Raw genomic sequence first — 22,315 nt, 5'->3', positions numbered from 1 at the left:
GGCAAATCTGTGAATGACATAGTAGCTGTAAATAGCTACTAAGCTAAGCCTGGAGACACCTGACCTTTAGAACTGACGTCAAGCAAGGTGGCTGAAGCCTTCAACCCTGGCAGTTTAGGGATGGCGCTGGTACCTAAAGACTAGGTCAGATGGAGCTGAGCCGGGCCGGTATCATCCATGTGCTTATAAGGACTGCTGCAGTGTGCCCAAGGCTCCTGAACTAGATGGCAAGCATTTATAGCTGTGTGACCATCAGCTGTCAAATCACTTCCTCAATTCCCATTTCCTTATCTCTAAGTTGGGGGGGGGGGCTTGATATTGGCCCATGATCCCTTACCCACCCCCCCTGGGTGCTTCAGAAATCAGAACTGTGCAGATGTTAGGCTTATTGGGACCTGTGTTTCCCAGCTCCAATGGCATCTAGGGCAGCACTCTGTAATCAAACACATTAATATTTTTGCAGCAAAACATATGAATATTCAAAATAAAGCAGGCTAAATATAGCCGCACATCAGCTTTTGCCACTAAATGAGTTTGCTACAAACTTACACAAAACCCTTTTAGCTTTCGGAGCTTCTTCCAACTTTGTAATCACAGAGTCGGGATCATCAGCCCCACCCACTCCTTCTGAAGAGTGAGGAGAAAGTCTGTCGATGTGCTTTGGGAAAATAGAGCATCACAGCGGACTGTGGGCATTATTAATGTGGGGGCTGCAGCTCTCCACAGCTTACCCTGATCCAAACAGAACTTGGTGCGACCTCAGAGGTGCCAGGAAGTCAGGCATGGGAGCTCAGACTTCAGATCTCACACTAGGGATGCTGTGGCAGGACAACCACCAGGAGTTCAGAGGACACCCTGAGCTATAGTGTGGGAAGGGAGGGAGGAAAGGAGGGAGGAAGGAAAAGAGGGAGGGAAGGACAGATGGACAGACAGACATGAGTTCAGTTGCTAGAGAGCAACCCGAGCATTACACAAAGTCCTGGATCTGACCCACCAGAGCTGGACATGGCGGACACACACGTAAGATTCGCAGCATTCAGGAGATGGAAGCAGAAGTCCAGAAAGGTCATCCTCAGATATACGGTGAGTTCAAAGCTAACTGTGGTACACTAGATCTTCTCCCAAAACAAACTATGAACGGGCGTGGGACCCTCTGCATGATCCCTCACTGAAAGCAGAGAGCCTGTCATGTGAGAGGCCAAACTGAGCAAGCAGAGCCCCAACATCCCGGCTAGGATGGGTATAACATGTCTCCTATGTTCTAAAGCAGGCCCCAGGAGGTTTGCGGGAAGAGCTCTACCACAGGTGGGTGTAGAGAGCCAGCCAAGACCATCCCTGGTGCCTGAACTAAGTAAGAGTGGCAGAACCACTGAGCCGACCTGCAGTATTTGATACAGCAGAGAATCCTATTGAAGATCCAGGCCTCGCTCTGATTCTCCAGCACCAAGGGGCCAGAATACAGTAAAAGCTGTCTGGGGAGTTGGGCAGACACAGCCATAAATGAGGACCGTGTCTCCACACGGGTCAACTCTGCTGTTTGGGTAATGTTACTGACAACTGTGTATGGTTGGGAAGGGTCAGCAGCATCTGATTCAGGTGAGCTGGATCTAGAATATCCAGACCAAGCCACAGGCATAACTGCTCCAGTTTCTCAGAGAAAAAAAAAAAAGACAGGAGGGTCCCATCTTCCAGAAGCCTGACACGGTTCCCTCTCTAGACGCTGCCCTTTTATTGTGGGCTTACTGGAAAAGATCCAGGGGTCCAGAAATTGGAGAAGATTGCTGCTCAGTTGTGTCTCACTGGCCAGCTTCCTTCAGGTTCTGTCAGTTAGGTAAGCCCACCAGACTTATCCAAGCAGTGTCTCTGTCTGGTACTCCCTTCCTCCCATCCATCCATCCTTCCTTATTTCTTTGATATCCAACCATTCAATACAGGGATCACGACACACAAAGTTTTATTACTACGCTGTTCAGCCAAGAGGTGCTCCCCCAAGCCACCCCAGGTTGGGATGAAGTTATGGAGAAACCTATGGATGTAATTCACTAACCACCAACCCCCTTCCTGCCTTGCTTCTCTGTAATCTGCCCTTTCTTCTTCCCCAGAACAAGAATAAATGGCAGATATTTCATCCGCACCAACACCCTAACCTGACGGCTTTAAATACAATGAACCCTGCGGCCCGTATCCCATCACGGTCCTCCCTGTTAGGATCCTGGCCAACTCCACAGCTTCCTGGCATCTGATTTTTCGATCTTGCCTTTCTGTTTGCTCTCATGGCTGTGATGACTGGTCTTCCACTGAACATGTCTCAGATTGATGATTGGTGGGAGGGGAGTGGTACACAGAACAGTGGGAAATGAAGAGGTGGTACATTAATCCTGGTGCCTGCAGGGAGGACAGCAAAGGATCCACAAAGTACATTTATACAGGGGGTAGTCAGGGCTGCACAAGTGGAACAATATCTTCTCCCTCTCTTCATGTCCTCAGACCTCATAGGTTATCATGGAGGGGTCTGGCACCAGATCTAGCGCTCAGGATGAAGGACTCACTTCTACCATCAGTCAAAAGCACATGCTGTGGCAGCAAGAACTCCAGAATCAAGCCTCATTGTTACAAGCTTGTGAGGACAAGGGCATAGTTTCCATCACCTCACACAGGCTCCAATAGAGGAATGCCCAGAACCCCCACCTCAGGGCTCAGAGCCAACCGTGAGATATAGGAATAAGGTTGGAATAATATGAAGGGCACAGAGGTAGTTCTTCGCCTCCATGGTGACTAGATGGTGGTCACTGCCCCAGTGACTTTGGATGTCACTTCAATCAGCACCAACCCTTAAACTGAGTTCAGGGAGCTCGAAGAACAACTCCAGAGGCTCACCCTGCATGTGGCAGCTCAGATACAGCTCAGCCAGCCCTCATTTCTTTCCACTAGGGTCCCATCACAGGAGAACACAGAGCTCTCAGGATAGTTACGCCTTTCCTGGCCTTCTAAGTACAAAGAAAACTATGTACATGGACTCATTGAAAATTCTTGGTTCTGTTAGGAAGGTTGGGAGATTTTAAGACCCAGAAAAAGGTCAGGCATGTGGTACACAACCTTAACCCCAGCACTTGTGAGACAGGAAGCAGGTGGGCCTCTGTGAGTTCAAGATTAGCCTGGTCTACATAGCCAGTTCCAGGCTAGCTAGAGCTATGGAGCAAGACCCTGTCTCAAGCAAGTAAGTTAAATTTTCCTTAAAAAAAATAAAATTAAAAAAAAAAACCACTTTACTCATGAGTGAGTGTGTGTGTTTGTGTGCACACACACATTTATAGAAGTCAGAAATCATATTCAATCTTCAATTGTTCTTCATGCCCTTTTACATATATGTGTGTATATATACATATATATACACATACATAAAATATAATATATAATATATTATGTATATATTATATATATATATACATATAACTTTTTTTTAAGATGAGATCTCTTGTTGCTCATGGAGCTTGTGGATTTGACTAGGCTGACAGGCCACAGTTCCAGGATTGTGGTCTATCTCCACCTCCCCTGGGATATGACTACAGCTGCATTTTGCTGAACTTGGCTTTTTTGCTGGTGTGCATGGCGTTTTACACGTATGCCTGGGATCCAAATGCAGGTCCTCATGCTTGCATAGCAAGCACTTCATCAACAGAGCTCATACTAGCCCCCACCCACCCTCACACACACACCCAAAAACTGACCTTAAAAAGTGACTTTCCACATTACCCTACTTTTCACAGCACGTTCACATCCGGAATGATAGACCTATCTGGTCAAGATTCAGAGGGGGGTTTCCTCTTAAGGAAAGCGTGTGCAAAAACAAGCACAATTTCATCGGTCTATTTTCTGAGTAGATCAAGTACTAAGAAGACACATGGCCGCAGTTGTTATTTTCTGTACTCTCCGGAAAAAGAAAATGGTTACTTTTTTAGCTGAGTGCCACTTTCCATAAGGTGCGGTTCAGCGCAGCCGATCAGGATGCGATCAGGATGCTTCGGAACAAGCTGCGGCTAGAGGTGACTACATCGGTTTCCCACCCCCTCAAGTTCCCCCACCTAAATGAGCAATAGGAATGGAGGAGGAGGAAAAGTGGGTGGGAAAGTGGAAAATCCACCCAAGGTCAGCAAATCAGCCAGCCGGAAGTTGTGCAAAAAAGGTTAGCATCCGTAATGACAGAAAACCAGATTTGTGGGCACAATTGGTCAGACTCAGGGAAGGGGGGCAAAAATGATGGGCTTGTAGCTTAGCGATGGGCTTATAGCTTATGGTAATGGGCTTCTAGTTTATGGTAATGGGCTTGTAGCTTATGGCAATGGGCTTGTAGCTTACGGCAATGGGCTTATAGTTTATGGCAACGGGCTTATAGTTTATGGCAAACAGCAAAGGCAAACCCACTGCTGACTCCCTTTCAGGACTACTGGTCAGTGCTCCCAGACCTGTTGTGCAGGAAGGATCCTCTTCTTTGCTGGACAGCTACAAGGAATCATAATGCACAAGAAGACTTCCTTTGAAATCTTTCTGCCATGGTAGGACTCAGTCTCAGCACTTTTCCTGTGTCTTAGTATAGGGAAACACTACCTACCTCTTGGGGAAATTATAACAAAGGTGCAATTGCAGGTAAAGCGCTGGTCCTGAACCAAGTACCACAGGACTCAAAATTGGGAAGGGGGCTGCAAAGATGAAGCCAGAGGGTAGCCAAGACTAGCCCTTGTGATAAGAGATGGCATGAAAAAAGACTATACTGTCTGTAAGACCAAAACTCTTACATACATCCTTCTTGAATTTAACTAAAGTTTTCTCTGCCTCACAATGTGTCTGCCAGAAGAGACCTATAGATACATACTGGACTTAAACAACACCCAACCCCTGCTACTGTCACAGATGGTGGGCATCAGCATCCTACCACACAAACTATGTCCAATAGGGAAAGAAAAAGCTAAAGGCTGATAACATAGCTCAATCCAGGCCAGAGAAGACCCGCAGCCTGAACCCCACTTCCTGTCCTTTTTCTCACCACTTTATTATTAAACAGCTATTCTATGCAAAACAAAAGCAGAGACCAAACCACAGGAAAACCAGATGGGAGTCCAAAAGCAAAACAGAAAAGGGGGCCTACAGGCCGCGCCCACGAGTTCTCTGATGTTATGGGCAGACACCATTTCTTTTCACTGTCCTCTTAAAGTGACCGTGCCCTCCTATGGCTCAATACTGGGAAGAATGGTTTGGTGTGGTCTTTCAAGGAGCACAAAGGAGTCAGGTCACCAGATCCGAGATGGGCCAGGCATAAAGAAGAGCCATGCAAGCCAGAGCATGGTTGCCGGGCTGCGGCAGGGGCTTACCTGTGCTGTTCCACGGCCTCGTTGTCTGGAAGTTCGACTCCACACACGCTGCACTGCTCCCCCAGAGGACGGCTCTCAGCCTTCATGCCCACGGCCAGCTCACCCAGCTTGCTGAAAAGCTCCCTCTGGATGAACCCCTGAGGCAGCAGACCCCCATAGGTGCTGAAGTCCATGGAGACTGCCAGGGCGGGCTGCATGTGGAGACCAGATGTCACTGAAGACGGCATGCTCAACACGGCGTCGGCCTTGTGGTTGGGCAACACCGAGTAGATGCCCAAATGCTTCTCCACTGGGGGTGCCAGGGACTCCTGCCGCCCAGGCGGACCCTGGCCAGCTTCAACAGGAGGGGAGAGCTGCTCACCGCTCTCCTCTCTCCCATAATGCAGCTCCCTGGCACTGGTGATGACACTGCCTCGAGTGGGGGTCCCAGGCCCCTCTTTGCTCCTCTCTTCAAGCTTATCCCCTAACCCTCCTGAGATGCTAGACTCCGCTGCCACGGGGCTGTCCTGGCCAGGGGCTTCATCTATCTGCATCATCTCCATCTTCACCTCAGCCACCCCAGGGTGCCGCCCAGCCCCTGCCAGCGTGGGCTCCTCAGGCCCTGCGGGCGGCTGAAGAGTTCCTTGCAGGAGTGACTGTCCTATGGTCATCAAGCTATCCACTGCTGCCTTGGTAGGACTCATGGCTGAGAAGCCAAAAGAGGTGGAGACCGAGGGGCTCTGGTCTACCATGGGCCCGGGTAGGCTCTGCCCAGCCACACTGGCATAGCCACTCTCCTCGCTGGAATGCTTCGAGATGAAGATGTTCTTGAGGTATCGAGCCTTACGGTCCTCTTCTTCTTCGCCCCCACCATCAGCCATGGTGGCCTCTGTGTCATTGTCATCAGATGCCTGGATGGTCTCCAGGATCTTCAGGCACTGCTCCTCCAGGTACTCGATCTCCAGGATCTCAGCGGCATACAGCAGGTCATCCAGGTCCTCTGCCTTGGCTTGCAGTGTGGCCGTGTAGGCGTACTCCAGGATCTGCTGGAAGGTTTTTGGCGAGAGGAAGTCCAGAGTATAGTGCTGGCTGTTCCGGTGGAAGAGGATCTCGAACATCTTGCTGGTGCACGCTAGCACCGTCCGGTGGGCATGGAACTCCTGGCTGTCCACCATGATGACCACATCGCACAGAGTCCCGGCCAGCCGCATCTGATTGGCCTTGCACAGCAGCCCCGTGGGGTGGCTAGGGTTCTGCAGCTGGATCATACCCATCTTTGTCAGATCCATGATGCGTCCCTGGGCTCAGGCATGGGGCTCTCTTTCCTTCTCTGCTCTGCAAAGTGGGGCAGGGTAGACTTCGGGGCCAGCAGAGGGGACTGGAAAAGAGAAGAGAAGATGAAAGGGGTGAGCAAGTGACAACTTCCCCAGTGTCCCTTAAAATAAAAACTCAAGGGCTACAGTATGCCTCTACTCTGGAAAGAGGCTGGGGGTGAGGGGAAGGGGAGCGGGCTTCCTAGAAATGTGTGATCATCCTTTCCAACAAGCCCAGGGTGCGGAGAGGAAAAAGAAGGCTTACGCTTCCCACACGCTTTCCCCACTGCTCTGAAGTGCAAAGCGTGCATCAGATAAAGGAAAATTAAGATTGCAATGAATGCTAGGCATTCTTTAAGCCTGAGAGCATAGCCTTCCTAGGTAAGACCAGTGTCCACCAGGAGGCTCACAAACTTACTTAGAACTAAGGCGTTTTGCAACCCCTCCCTTGGGTCAACCTAAGCATTCCACTTTCCTGTCCACCCCCTACTGGCAAGCCCTCATCATCAATGTTTCTCTAGCTCTGGCTCACTCAGACAGCCTTAGAAGACAACCTTAGGAGACAACCAGGTCTAGCCAGAGCCGTTAAACACGATGGTGGTCTCCTATCTGCAGGCAATGAAGCCTTCTTCTCCTAGTCATCCTAGACGTGACCCTTCTCCACTATCCAGTGGTTTCTATGGTCTCTGTCCTTGTACTCTAAAGTCAGGGCTGCAAAGGACTGACAGACCCATTCTTAGGCGGTGACAAACACACCACACTACACTCTCCCCCCACCCACCCATCAAATCACATCACATTCTGCCTTAAGTCATTTCTAACTACAAGTTCTTCAAAGTTGCTGTATGTGTATGGTGTGTGTGTATGTGTGTGTGTGTGTAGGCGCACATGCACCTACACACAATTATACAAGATGCTACAGTCTCCTCTTGTACCTCTAGTCCACAAGCCCCCAACAGACAGAACGCTCTAAAATGAGAAAGTAGGTAACACCATAGGAGGGTATGTCCCCAACAGCCTTGAGGGTGCACACCAGACTGGATGCCTCCCAGGTGTTGGCAAGCCCAGTGACAAAAAGAAAAACTGACACTGAATATGGTTCTGTAAGTGACATTGGCAATAGCATCTCTGGCATGAGTTAAGCCCAGAAGGAAGGGAAGACAAGCCTGGGACACAAAGGCCTCTCTCAGAGTGTGTTCTGGTTGACTGAGAGGCTTCCAACTTTGAACAGCCTTGGAGACATGGGCAGAAAGACCTACCGGGATAAGGTCCCAACCTCTGTCCATCTATAGTCAACATTTCCCACAGCCTGGGGAGAGCAGAGAGAGCTGGGCTTCTCACCCACCCTTCATAGAGCTTGCCTTCGCCCTCAACAGGAGTCTTAAGGACTCTTAGGCGCAAAGCTCATGCAGAAAGAGTTAACAGTAGTGGCTGGCCATTCTTACTACCCACCCCCAAGTGGAAACGGCATCAACAAGGGTGAGATACCCATTCATCAAACGGTTTCATGGACATGGTGTGCTTTCGGGAGAGATCAGAGATTCGGAGAACTAAGAGGGAGAAACCAAAATAAAGAAGGTTCGCTGCCGGAATGCCTTTCCCCCAAAGGAGCCTTTTGGGCCTTGAGGGAAATCAAGGTGCCCTCTTCCTAACCCGCGGCTCCGCACCCGCGATCCGATCGTAGTTAGGTGCAGCGATCAGTCGATTCTGGGCAAAGCCAGCGCTAAACCCGCCAGAGCTCCGAGGATCGATGGCGCAACACACCCCTTGTTCCCAGAGACCCCCGCCGAGACTTGCATAGGACTTTGGCAAACTTGGGAAAGCAACTTTTCCCCGGGAGTCAGGTGCCTGGAAGAAAGGGTACAGAGCTAAGAAAGGTGGGGAAAGCGAAAGAGACCGGGGAAAGGAGAAGGTCCGAGCGGGCTGGACGCCACTGCTAGGCCGGCCGGGCGGCGCAACCCCCCGGGGGAGAAAAGGAAGCACAAAAGCCCCGAAGTGAGTGGTGTGAGGCCATGTGAGAAGAGATCTCTGGGTCCTCCACCTTCCACCCAAGATCCGGATCCCCGGGAAGCCACTAGCAGGGTTCCCGGCCTCCCGCACCAGCTGCCGGCATGCCCGAGTCAGGCACGCTGGGAGCGTGGCGGGGAGGAGGCGAGCCGGTTGCAGCGGTGCGCTCCTGTGCATTCTGGTGGGGTCCGCAGGCTGGCAGGATCGTGCGCATTTCGAGCGCGTGCGGGAGCGTGCGAGGGGCTGGGCAAGCTTGCAGCGCGCCAGGGTGGGAAAGGCATCCCGAATGCATCAGGTGCAGAGCCGGGAACCCACCGTGCGCGGCCGGGAGCGCACAGCGAGCTCCGGCTCCACGGGCTGTTCCCACCGAGAGCCGAGGAGGACCCGGAGCGCCAGAGTCTCTCCGAAGCTTTCCTCTCTCCTTAAAGGGGGGCATCAAGTCCAATCAAGAAGAAGAAGAAGAAAAAATCCCACCACGTTTTCTCTAAAGAAAACAAAACCCGAGCGGGTACCAGTCCCCTCCCACCCGCCCCCAAGGTTCACTCTTCCCTTTCTCCGGTTCTAGCTCCCCAGACCGCCAGCGAATAAACACAAATAAATAAGACACAATCCTATCTCACGCCAAGCGCACCGGTCCGCATACATATGAGCACCCACAGGCTCTCTGCCCCTCCGCCAGCTCTTGCCTGTACAAAGACACCCGGTCCCCGACTACACGCGCCCGCAGCCCTGGCAGACCTCCCGGCCTGCCACCTCTCACCCGGACCGGACCGTGCCCAGAAGAGGAAGGTTGGTGAGGCAGCTGTGCCCACGCTGACAGCCTCGGCTCCGCTTTCTAGCTGACCCCCAACCGGCACGGGTGATCGCTGCTGCAGCAGCGACCAGAGAACCCCGCACGAGCCCAGCGGCCGAGTGGCCAAAGCTAGCACCACCCGCCTAAACCTCTCCCGCCCCAGGGCGCCCTGGCGGGAGGCGGTCGCTGGGCGGTACGAGTCCTTCCCGGGTTCCCTACACACACATACTTACCGCTTGCAGGAGCCTGGAGCTTGGGGTGGGTGTGCGTGCCTGGGGGGTTAGGGGTGTGCCTGGATCGGGGAAGGGGTGTTGCTGGGGAACTGTTGCTCCGGATCTCACGGCGGCAGCGGCGGCATCGCCCGGCAGTTCGCAGTACCCGCTCTCATCACCCTTAACTCCTCTCTGCCGCTAGGTTAGCAAATCACCACCGGCTGCGGCGCCTCCGCCGCGTCCCACGTCAACGCCGAGCCCCCTCCCCTGCGAGGCCCCGGCGCCTCTCCATCTTTAGTGCTGGCGGCCGAGCCCGGCTCCCTGCCCACAGCTGCCCCCTCCCCTCCCCCTGGCCAGCCCTGGCCCGCCCACCCCGCCCCACCCCCGCCCTGGCAGAGCCCGTGCGCGCTCCCAGCCCTGCCCTCCCTTCCCGGGCGCTCCCCTCCCTTCCCAGCGCTCGGCGCTCCGGGCTTCTCCTGACATCTAGCTGCTGCCCCGGCGCCAGCGGCTGCTGCTCGTGGCTAGGTAGAGAGGGCAAAAGGTTGCAGGGAAGAGGAGACACAGAAGACCTGGCAACCCCCAAAGGGTCAGAAGGATGAGAGGGAGAAGGAGTTCCCACTTTAGCCCCAGGTTTTTCATTTCCACTGGGCATGAGGTGTATCTGTCCCGCGCCCCCAACTCCCCCAACTCCGGTGCTCAAGAGCGCAGTTTTGTCCCGTTTTTTATTATTAGCACCAGTTCAACGTGTAGCATCTAGCCTTTCACTTTTCCCCCAGATTCGAATTGCAGCCACCCTTACCCTAGGCTTTAGCTTTAAAAATGGATCGCTTCCCCAGTCCCAAACCAGGCCTCTCATGCCCGCCCGCAAGGGTGAGAGTTCGAGTAAGTGGGATTTGGACAGATAAATCCAGAGGGGCATTGGTAGAGGTCTGGTAGGAGGCGGCACCTCGGTTTTGTAATCTAGATTGTTGCAGGCTGAGATGTGAAGGCCCGAGTAGTAATACTTTTTCACTTCCAATCTCGGGCATCCTTCCCCTATCTTCCCCGGCCCCTGGAACTTATTTGGAAAGTTCTGAAGGTCCTGCGCCTCGCTCAGCTCACTCAGCCTTCCGGAGCAGCTTGGAAGCTGGGCCGTTCCAGAATACTTTCTTCCCACAGCGGCTGGCCCACTTTAAAGGGCGTAGTTGAGATGACAAACCGTGGGGTAGAGAGACTGAAGAAACTATTTTCCTTCCTCTACGTGCGGAAACACGGTCTTCTTTTTACACAAAGCTGGGCAGGGTTTGGGGGGTGGAAGGTACTTTTCTGAGCTTTTGGCTCAGTGCAGTGTGGTTGGGGGTGTGGTGCAGAGCGCCACCCAGGGGTCTCAGAAAAGTCACCCACACACCCCCCACCCTCAAGTCATAAGGTCTTAGTTCTAGGCTTCAGTTTAGGGGTGCTGGGTCCTTGGCTTACCACAGATCTCCCACAGGACTCACAGGATCGCATCTTGATTTCCCAGGAGCTAGAGGAGCAGGAAGGTGGGCGGTGAATGGAGACAAAACCCCACGAAGACCAGGTGGCAAAATTTACACACGGTGTGCACGGGGCTGCTAACGTGGTGGTCACTTATAATAAAACAAGGCATCCTAATAAGTGACACTTGAATCCTCAGATTAGCAGTGGGAGAGAGCCGTCAGCAGAACGGAACACTGGAAAGCTGCGATTGAGTTTACCCTCTCGTAGGCAACTTCCTGTGGGTGAGGCAGGGGAGACCTCCCCCATCCAGGCAGTTGGTATACACCGAAAAGCAGCCTTGTGTGAAGGCTACCTGAGTTTTCAAGTGAAGGCCAACCGTTCACTTGAAAGACAGCAAGCGTGGTTGAGAATAAGTGAGAAGGAAAAAGCCCGTGGATGCCTGGCCGTGGCCTGGAGCATTGAGCTTGTTGAGCTGCTGTCTAAAGAGGGCTTGCTATCTAGAGACCACATCCACCTACCACCCTCTCTCCAGCAGCCACCGGAGAGGCACACGATTAACCTCTGATCCTATTCTCCCATTAATCCTCAAATCAGAGAAAGAGAATCCCTAGACACAATGGAAACGAAAGAACAATTCCTGCCTGACTCGGACCTCCCCCCCTCCCTCCCCCAACCCCAACCATACTCAACTCGATGTGAAAATCTCTCTTGCTTCATAAACTCTGCCCATTAAAGAGCCCAGCCCTTGTTAGGAAGTGTTAAAGAGAGAGTAATGCCTAGATTTAAGAGGTGGGGAAGGTAACAGAAAGGGAGAAGGCAGGGCAAGGCTGTGGGCTGGGCGCCAGCGTGGGCCCCAGAGCATTTCCACTTAGAGATGGAGGCTGGCCACACAGCAGTTTGATAAGGTTTATTGGGCCCAGATAAAGCAGCAGCATCCCCCACTCCCAAACCAGCGCCATTTACAGCCAGACATGTGTCCTTGGGTCCTGAAAAACATTGAGAGTCCCCAGTTGAGAGATTTCATATGGGAAGGCCTAAAACCAAGCAGAGTAGAAAAATAAAAATCTCTCTCTCTCTCTCTCTCTCTCTCTCTCTCTCTCTCTCTCTCTCTCACACACACACACACACACACATACACACACACATATATACACACTCACACATACACACATCCCTTTGGATTTTTTTTTCTCTTCAAAGATGTAGTAGGGCAACTGGAAAAAGCGGCTCCTAAAAAGGTGAAAGACCACTGGACACAGTAGTGCTTTCTTTTTATCCCAGCACCATGGAGACAGAGACAAGTCAAACTATGAGTTAGAGGCCAGCCCCAGGTACCCAAGTGAGACCTTCTCTCAAAAACAAAACAAAACATAGAACCTTGATTTAAAGTTTTCTGACAAAATACAAGAGGCCTCAGTCTTAACTCATGCTAGAGGCAGAGACAGAGGTGGGCTAACCATTGGGCAGAATTCCACCACAAATCCCCTCATTCCTTCCTCTCGTCTTCCCCCTACTCACCTCTCAGCCATGGACTCTCCAAGCTCAGCTAATGGAAGAGTGTCTCCAGCCTGAGAGAAAACATATACGGAGGTGGTGGGGGTAAGAATTTATTCAGAACGTTCCCTGAGAAATCTTACCACGTTACTTGTCCTGTCTTAGTTAGTCCTTCTAACAACCCTGTTGGTGTCCACGACCATCCTCATTTGGGGACATAAGAAACCTGAGACTCAGAGACTGTTTGCATACAGCATGATACTTAGAATCACAAGGTGTGCTTCGGTTCATGCCTAAATTCCCTGGACTCTACTGAGAGAAATGAAACAGCCAAGAGCTTTTAGTTTCCTTTTCTTTCTCTGTCGTGGACAGACCTATGTAGCAGTACACCAGCCAAAGTGACTCTCTGACTGTTGTACAAGGCTTCCGGGGCTTTCCTTCCTTTCCTGGGGTTTCAGACTATTGAAAGGGAGTTCTGAATGACAGTAAAACATTTAAGGGACGCTCAAGGGCTTGAGTATTTTACTCGCATGTGAATGGTAAGTCTCAATTCTTTGGGCGGAGGGTACAGTTTACTTCAGAGTTCTTGATTAGCAAATATCAAGTTCTGGGTTTGATTCCCCACCACCACATACACGAAGGGTGGTGTGCCGGCCTGTTCTGCATTCCATACGTGAATTAAGGGGAACAACGTCATGAGACACACCTTCCAAAAATTCAAAGGGCGAAGTATTGAGGGGACCTGTATGTTCTGGTGCTTTAGGCTCAGGAAAGCCAATCAGATCATTTCCCTCACCTTTCTTCCTTCATGATGCACTGAACAGTGGAGACTGCAAACTTAGGCATCTCTTCTGGCTACCAAGGATGCTCTCGCTGGCATCTATAGGAACCATTGGGTGGCTGAGACAGGGTCTCACTTTATAACCTCCATGGACCAATGCATCTGGCTAGAGAACTTTTCAAAGAGGAACAATGAAGGGTTTTTTTTAGCACCAGCAGCTTTGGGGTCACTGTGACCCCCAAGATCTTTGTGATTGAGGACAAGAAAGTGTTTTCTTCCCTTTCTCTACCCAGCATATTGTAAATGGTGTTGGGGGCCTAATGTTGTCAACTCAAATAGCAAATCTGAGTTGTTATTAGTGCAAAGATGCCCTGGGGGTGTAGGCGGTGTGGATGAGATCTACAAGGGATGTTATGGTAAAGTGTGTTTATAATTATAATGGGATTTAATGTACACTGGGACCAGATGATGGCAGCCATTTAAAAAAGAGAGATGTTTAATAAGAGAGGTCCCTTAATGACAGGCAGCGGGGCTTGGGTTATTATGGGAAAATGCAGCATTTCACTGGGTGTCACAGACTGTGTACCAGGTTTATAGGGTTCCCAACAAAGCTTTGGGGTGAGATACAGCAAGTACTGCCATGGAAGGGGGCCTGTGCGTGCCTCACAAGCATTTTCTTCCTTACACAGAAACTCATGCAGGCCTCAGGCCAACACCAGATAGCTTTGGGTGTTTCTAGAAATCTGCTTTGTGCTGAGAAAGACAGCCTCAATTTCAAAACCAAAATTTTGTAGCTATCGAGGGGTGCATTTTCCATATAGCATGCACGGAGAGAATCGGTATGACTCCCATTAGAGGTAATGAGAGTCCCACCACTCGGTCCCCAGGCACCATGCTGGAAATTAACCCCCAAGTTTTCATTGGGGAAATGGAGCCTTTAAAAACAAACAAAATTCTGTGTTACTTTGCTGGGAACCAGGGAAGAAGGGAAGCATGGCACTTTTTTTTTTTTAAGGTGTTCAACTCTCACTACACAGCCATTTAATTCTCCAGTTTACCCTTGAAGATGTTGATTCCAAGGCTCTTTGGGGGCGGGACAGATGCCTCTCTGCTGCTGAGTAGCACTGGCTGGTCCTCCAGAAGACCTGGGTTTGGTTCCCAGCATGCACTGGGCTGCTTGCAACTGCCTCTAACTCCAGTTTCAGGGGATCCATTGCCTTATTCTTCAGCCTCTATGAGCATCAGATATCTACAGGGTGTACAGACATACATGCAGGCAAAGCATTCACACACAGAAGATAAAAATGAATAATTTTTTTTGTAAGAAAGAAGACATGTTTGCTACTCCTGCAGAGACCCCAGATTCTGTTCCAAACACCCATGTGGAGCAGCTCACAGCTGCCTGCATCCCCTCCTCCAGGAGCTCCTCCAGAGCCCTCTTCTTAGCTCTTCAGCCGCTCACACTCACGTGTAACATACCTGCACACCAGCACACACACACACACATATACATATACATATATACACAATTCAAACTAAACATAAATCTTTAAAAGGATTTAGCAGGGCTGGGCATGGTGGCTGGTGTTTCATCCCTTTAATCCTGGCACCGGGAAAGCAGGTAGATCTCTGTGAATTTGAGGCCAGCCTGGTCTACAAGGCAAATTTCAGGCCAGCTAGATAGAATTATATAGTGAATTCTCGTCTCAGAGAGATAAAACCAGACATGTGCACATACCTTTAATCCAAGCATCAGAAGACAGAGGATCTACACGTGTTTGAGGCCAGCACAGCTTACTTAACCCTTTCCCTGCCAGCCCAGGCTATGGGGGAGACCGGACACAGAACAAGGCAGCTGCTTAACAGAGAGAGTGCCATAGTTATGGATAAAGCCTGGAAGAGTATAAGGAGAAGCCCCTGTGGCCACCTTCTCTTATGTGTGTGTTATTCACCATTTCTTTCCTAATAATAAAGAAATGTATGAAAACCACGTTATTCCCCTACTACCCACCGCACCGATGGTTACTATTGTCTGTTTGCAAAACAAGGCCTGGTCTCCTGAGGGTCCTTAAAGTAGAATATGTTTAGGCACATTATAACTACGTTTCGGTCAATAGCGGGCCATCTATATATGGCAGTGTTCCCGTAAGATAGTGTCTGAGAAACAGCAATCACCTGGTAATGTCGTGAGTGCTGACTCGGTCTGTGTAAGCACACTCTCACGATGACAAAATTGCCTCCTAGAATGTCCAGAGTGGAACGTCGCCCCATTTCCTAGCGCACAGCTTCATTGACCCCGACCTAGGGAGAGAAGGCAAACCGGGAGAACACACGACCCCTCGGCTTCCAGCCGCACTTCACACTTCCGGTGCTGAGTTTCTGGAGTCATTCTTCAAATGGAAATTGTCAGCAAAGGCAGAGGCACTTGCTGTCAAACCCGATGACCTGAGTCCCATCTCCAGGGTCCACATGGGGGTGGAAGAGATCTGACTTTTACATGTTGCCCCAATTTCTGCTCCCACGTTCTGTTTGTGCTTCCAGAAACATACATACATACATACATACACACAGCACACACATACAGCACACACATTCATACAATGACATATTTTGTGTGGGGTGTGTGTGTATATGTGTGTGTGTAGCCTGATATGTTGTGCATACCTTTAATCCCAGAACTTTGGAGGCAGAGGCAAGCAGGCGATCTCTGCAAGTTCAAGACCAACCTGGTCCCTACTTGGTGAGACTTTTTTTCTTTTGTTTGGGGCGGGGGGCACCTCACTATGCAGTCTGGCCTGGCTGGCCTGGAATTGGTTATATAGGCCAAGCTGGTTTCATGGAGGTCTGCTTCTCTGTCTCCTGAGCTCCTGAGTGCTGGGATTAAAGGTGTACGCCACCAATCTTTTCAAAAAATTAAAAAAATGATAATAATAAGGAAATTATGTGTCAGGGTTTCACAAACCACAAGATGAAATTATGTTGTTCAGTGACTGGTCATTTAAGCCAATTATCTTAAAATTATAACAAAACAAATGCTACTATACTATAAATTAGAAATTAAAATGTATATCCGTTTTTAGGATGACATAAAAGAATGCTCAGAGTGTTTGCCTGGAGAACATTTCACTGTACTGCCCTCTGTGCTGAGTGGGTGGGCATGTGGAAAATGCCCCAGAGCAGAGGCTGCCGTGGCCTCCAAGCCAGACTCTTGGTTCTCTGCCTCCCTTCCCAGGTCCGTTCTTTCTCTTTTTCTTTCTCTTTTGAAAGCCATTGCTAGATCTTTAAGCAATTTTCCACACTCCACCTTCTGTCATAATTAATCTCTCCCTCCTCCGAGAGTCCCTTTGCACTGTTTGGACATTTATCACCATTCTTCCTAGCATCTGCCTTGTATCTGGACTGCCCGGTGTGTGTTCTCACCAGCCCCTCCGTTGGAAGCTTCCAGAAGGCCTAGACTTCTCAGTCTTGCTCAGTGTAGCATTCCCTCCCCCAGCTCCAGCGTTTAGCTAGCAAGTCGGGGGGATAGATCAAGTGAATTCATGAATATATGCAGAACTGGCCTGTAAAAAACCTTCCACCTCGGGCTCTCCATTGTCTTTGTTACCTATGACCTGACTCCCATGGCACAGATATTCTGGAAGCAGAGCCATGAGGATGAGAAGGATCTGAATCCTTAGGTTCCATTTTAATCCGAGGGACTCGGTTACCGTATCTACCACACAGCATCTGAGTGAGCCCTGCATTGGAAAATCCTTGCCTGGAAACTGTGGGACATCATGGAGGCCACATCACTAAAGTCATTGGGAGGATGCTCAAAGATCTGAAAGCCATCCAGGTATTGCATGTCTATAGCCCCTTGCTGAGACAGGAGGATGTCTGCGGTGGAGATGTTTAAAATCACCCTGGACCATTTAGTGAGAACTCGTTCCAAAAAATAAAACCAGGGCTCAGTGGGGAAACACTCACCTAGACAAGCCAGGGTCCGAGTTCCAGTCCAGCACTTAAAGAAATGAAACACTAGATATTATTAGCAATGCTGCCAAGCTTTTCTCTACCTACCCCTATCAAACATTCTGGTAGGAGAGTTTAAGATAAGCTCTTGGAGTTGGTACATTTTAAATCCTTCTTTCTCTCTTGTTTGTGTCATACTGTTTGTTGGTTGGCTGGTTTTTGTTTTTGTGAGGCAGGTCTTGTTATATAGCCCTGATTGACCTGGTACTCACTATAGCCAGTCAAGGTTGGCCCTGAAATTGCAATGATCCTCCTGCTTCTGTCTGCCAAGTACTCAGATTATTGGTATGTGCCGCATTATCCTGCTTACATCTCATCTAAAGAATAAAGTTGTTTGGCTGGGACAACAGGGCCACAGATGGCTCAGTGGTTAAGAGACTGACCGCTCTCCCAGAGGATTCATGGTCAATTCCCAGCACCCACATAGTGGCTCATAGCCAACTGTAACTCCAGTTCCAGGTCATCGGAAGCTTCTTCTGACCTCTGAGGACTCATATACATGGTTTGTATACATAAACTTAGGTGTGTGCACACATACATGCATGCATACATACATACATGCATGCATACATACATACATATACAGAGAGAGATTTAAATTAATCCTTTTACGTGAATGATTTAAGAGGCTGGAGATGTAACTCAGCTGGAAGTTTTTGCCAGCATGCATGAAGCCCTGGGTCTCATCCCCTGTACTATACAAATGGGGCTTGTCTATAGGTTCAGTATTTGGGAGGCAGAGGCAGAAGGATCAGAAGTTGAAGGTCATCTACAGCTCATAGCAAGTTCAAGGCCAAGTTCCAAGCTCCTGGGCTTACATGAGACCCTGTCCTCCACCATCCCCTCCAAAAGAGTGGTCTTTAATTCTTGGATTCTATTAGTGGTTAAACCCAGTAGATTGTGGCCCTGTTGTCCCAGTCTGGTCCCCTTTGTTTAATACAGAGCAAGGCAAGCTGGCAGAGGGAAAGCAGGCCAGGTGGGTGGCGGGCAGTGTTAATGTTCACCTTGTAGCATTCCATGTTTATTAGTGTGTACGGATGGGAAATGCAGCAGCCCTGGCTCCCTGAGTTAAGTAGTGGTCATGCCCAACTGGCTCTTCATGTACCGTTACTCCAAGTGATTGAGCCAATTTCTCCCTCTGCTGTGAGTTTAAGTTGTAAACCTCTCAGCCAGACAGGGAGGCAGCGATGGGCTGCCTGCCTGTTGTGATTATTACTAACCTTCAGCATTATGCTCAAAGGACCAGGGGGTCCACAGAGAAGCCGCCGGCTCCCATCTGCCCACCATGCCCTGTCATTGTCTCGTCACAGGGAAGCTAGTATGGAGGTGTTGCCTTAGCCTAGCAAAGAGGCTCAGCCTATCAGCCCACGCCAGGAGAGCTGTGTGCTAGGCGAATGGAGACGTGTGGAGCATGAGGGAACACACCTGTAACTCCCAGAACCAGGAAGGCAGAGTTGGGAAGATTAGGTGTTCAAGGCCAGCCTGGACTACAAGAGATTATCTTTAGAAACAAGCACATCCAGAGGCTGGACAGAGATGGGTTATCAGCCAAGAGGGTATACTGTTCTTTCAGAGGGCTGAAGTTTGAGTACCAATACCTGTGATAAGTGGTTCACAGATTCCTGTAACTCCAGCTCCAAGTATCCAAAACCCTCTTCTAGACTCTGGGGGTAACTTCACCCATGTGCACATACACAAACATGCACATGATTAAAAAATAATAAAAATGAAATCTTAGGTGTGGGGAAGATGCTATTAGGCTAATCTCAGAACGTGGGTAGCCAAGGTAGGCAGATCTCTGTGAGGTTCTTGGTCTACTCTACATAGTGACTTCCAGGACATCCAGGGCTACATAGAGATGTGCTGCTCAAAAATAAATAAATACTATATATATATAGAAAACTTTGAAAAATTTTAAGGATATCCAGTGCTCTCTGTTCAAGATTATGGGAAAGCTGAGATCTTCTTTGGACCCCTCAATATTCAGAAGTAATTTGTCAGCCATAATTTCTTCTTTTTGTCATATATTTATTAGCAAGATGCCGAGCTAAGAAGCTGAAACTTGCTGAGACAATGAACAATGGTCGTGGTGGTTTGAATAAGAATGACCCCCATAGGCTCATATATTTGAATGATTAGTGGCCAGGAATGGCGCTATTTGAAATCATTTAGAAGGATTCATTGTAGCCTTGTTGGAGGGAGTGCATCACTGAGGTTGGGCTTTGAGGTGTCAGATGCCCAACTCAAAGTCTTTCTCTTGGCCTGTGGATGTAGCTCTGAGACACTGCTCCAGCACCATGTGTGCCAACATGCTCCTGGCCATAACTAGGTACTGGACTAAACTTATGAAACGATAAGCCAACCCCCAACTGAATGCTTTCTTTTACAAGAGTTGTCTTGGTCATGGTGTCTCTTCACAGCAACAGGACATTGGCTGAGACATGAGTTGTTATCAGAGAGCAGGGTATTGCTGTGATAGGCCTGACCATGCTTTAATTTGGAAGAATATGGAAGGCTTTGAGACTTTGCATTAGAAAAACAGTTGAATGCTTTAAGCCGGTTCAATAGGCCATTCTAATAGGAGCATGAAAGACAGTAGTGCTGAGAGCCATGCAAATTATAACAGCACTAGTCAAGAGGTTTCAGAGGTGAAGACTATTAAGAAGTGGTCTAGAAAACATTCTTGTGATATTTTGGCTAGATGATGATGATGATGATGATGATGATGATGATGATGATGATGATAAATGTGGTGGTTTCTTGCGTTTGTCCTAAAAATATCTGCCTGAGGCTAAGTTGAAGACTTTTGGATTCATGGCTTGAGCAGAGATTTCAAGACTGTATTGACTGTATCATGTGGTTATTAGTAACCACTCTTATGCAGATCCATAATGAAAAAGAGCAAACTGGACAAAAACAAATACTAAATAGACAGTCTGGAGAGAAAAGGAGCACCAGCAAAGATGATGCTAGAGCTAAGTCACATGCTCCTGGAGATGGAAAGTGTAGTGCTCACCTTTGATCCCTGTGCTCCAGAGGCAGAGGCAGGCAGATCTCCAGCCTGGTCTTCCAGGGCAGCCAAGACTTCACAAAGAAACTTTGTCTCAAAAAAAAAAAAACAAAAACAAAGAAGAAGAGGAGGAGGAGGAGGAAGAGGAGGAGGAGGAGAAGAAGAACAAGAACAAGAAGAAGAACAAGAACAACAACAAGAAGAAGAACAAGAAGAAGAAGAACAAGAAGAAGAAGAAGAAGAACAAGAAAAACAAGAACAAGAAGAACAAGAACAAGAAGAACAAGAACAAGAAGAACAAGAAGAACAAGAACAGGAAGAAGAAGAAGAAGAAGAAGAAGAAGAAGAAGAAGAAGAAGAAGAAGAAGAAGAAGAAGAAGAAGAAGAAGAAGAAGAAGAAGAAGAAGAAGAAGAAGAACAAGAACAAGAAGAACAAGAAGAACAAGAACAAGAAGAAGAAGAAGAAGAAGAAGAAGAAGAAGAAGAAGAACAAGAACAAGAAGAACAAGAAGAAGAAGAACAAGAACAAGAAGAACAAGAAGAAGAACAAGAACAAGAAGAAGAACAACAAGAAGAAGAAGAACAAGAACAAGAAGAACAAGAAGAAGAAGAACAAGAACAAGAAGAAGAACAAGAACAAGAAGAACAAGAACAAGAACAAGAACAAGAAGAACAAGAACAAGAACAAGAAGAACAAGAAGAAAAAGAAGAAGAAGAGGAGGAGGAGGAGGAGAATCCAGTAGTAAATGGCATAAACAGGGGGGTACTTTGGATCAGACCCCCACCAGCTAATCTTCCAACTTCTGAAATGTAATTACTGAAAAGCTATCAAAAGCATAAGATCAATTCAAATGTAATTAAACGAGGAGGTCAAATTCTAGTTCCATCAGATGGCAGAATTTGGCAGCTCAGATTATGTGATTCTTTCTAGCTTTAGAGACAAGTCAAGAAAGGGGTTGTGGAATCTCCAAGGCTAAGGGAAGCCCTGAGGCCGCATGTGTGGCCGGGTTGTCCATGCAGGGGAAGCCTGGAGGAAGAGCCATGTGTGAGGCTGTGAGGGCGACACCTAGATTGTGTTGATGACTCCAAAATGTTGGAGATGCCAGACCCAGGGGATACCTGCCAAGGAACACTGCAGATCAGGTCCAGCCCAAAAGAGAGAAGTGTGTCGCTGTCAGCAAAGCTGGAAGGAGCTGCAGATTGGAAGGAAACGTCACATCGGTATCCCCTGTGTCCGTCCTTCTGCCCTTTCTGGACAGCAGTGTGTATTCTGTGTTATTGTACATTCAGTGTGTGAGCTGCTTTTTTGATTTCACAGGGGGTTACAGTTAAGAGATTGCCATGAGTCTCAGAGACTTTGAACTTCGGGCTTTTAAACAGTGTTGAGACTGTGAGCACCTTTGAAACTCTACTGAATGTGCTTTTGCATTCTTGATACGGCTGTAAGTCTATGGGGCCCAGGGAGAGGAATGTGGTGGTCTGACTAGGAATGGCCTCCGTAGGCTTACATATTTGAGTGCTGTTCGTCATCAGGGAGTAGCACTATTTGAAAGGATTAGAAGAATTAAGAGGTATGACCTTGTTGGAGGAAGTGTGTTACTGGGGGTGGACTTTGAGGTTTCAAAAACCCATGCCAAGTCCTCTCCCTCTCCCTCTCCCTCTCCCTCTCCCTCTCCCTCCCCTCCCCCTCTCCCCTTCCCTCTCCACATGCTGATCAGGATGTAGCTCTCAGCCGCTGCTCCATGTGTGTTGCCATACTCCCTGCCATGATGATAATGGACTAAGCCTCTTAAAACTGTAAGCCAGCCCCAATTAAATACTTTCTTTTATGAGCATTGCTTTGGTCATGGCGTCTTTTGCTTCACAGCAATGGAACAGTGACTAAGACAAA

The 22,315-nt window shown here is 49.0% G+C and overlaps 1 protein-coding gene across 3 annotated transcripts in view; it reads right to left on the bottom strand.

Annotated features, from left to right (window-relative positions):
- The window catches only part of Zbtb16 (zinc finger and BTB domain containing 16), a 181,751-nt gene extending 171,770 nt beyond the window's left edge, over positions 1 to 9,981 (bottom strand). The window contains exons 1-2 of one of the 3 annotated variants that reach the window (XM_052188406.1): positions 9,692 to 9,981; positions 5,367 to 6,723 (exon numbers count right to left, since the gene is read on the bottom strand). In XM_052188406.1, the coding sequence (XP_052044366.1) occupies positions 5,367 to 6,634 (1,268 nt within the window). In that variant the 5' untranslated portion in view covers positions 6,635 to 6,723; positions 9,692 to 9,981. Of the gene's footprint in view, positions 1 to 5,366; positions 6,724 to 9,425; positions 9,649 to 9,691 lie in introns of those variants that run through there. The other 2 variants (XM_052188407.1, XM_052188408.1) reach the window with 2 other exon arrangements.
- Positions 9,982 to 22,315: the final 12,334 nt, after the last annotated feature.

This window comes from Apodemus sylvaticus, chromosome 7 (assembly GCF_947179515.1).
Source record: "Apodemus sylvaticus chromosome 7, mApoSyl1.1, whole genome shotgun sequence".
Taxonomy (NCBI): Eukaryota; Metazoa; Chordata; class Mammalia; order Rodentia; family Muridae; genus Apodemus; species Apodemus sylvaticus.
The sequence above is the reverse complement of the archived record's forward strand: the minus strand, read 5'-3'. Positions and strand labels throughout refer to the sequence as shown.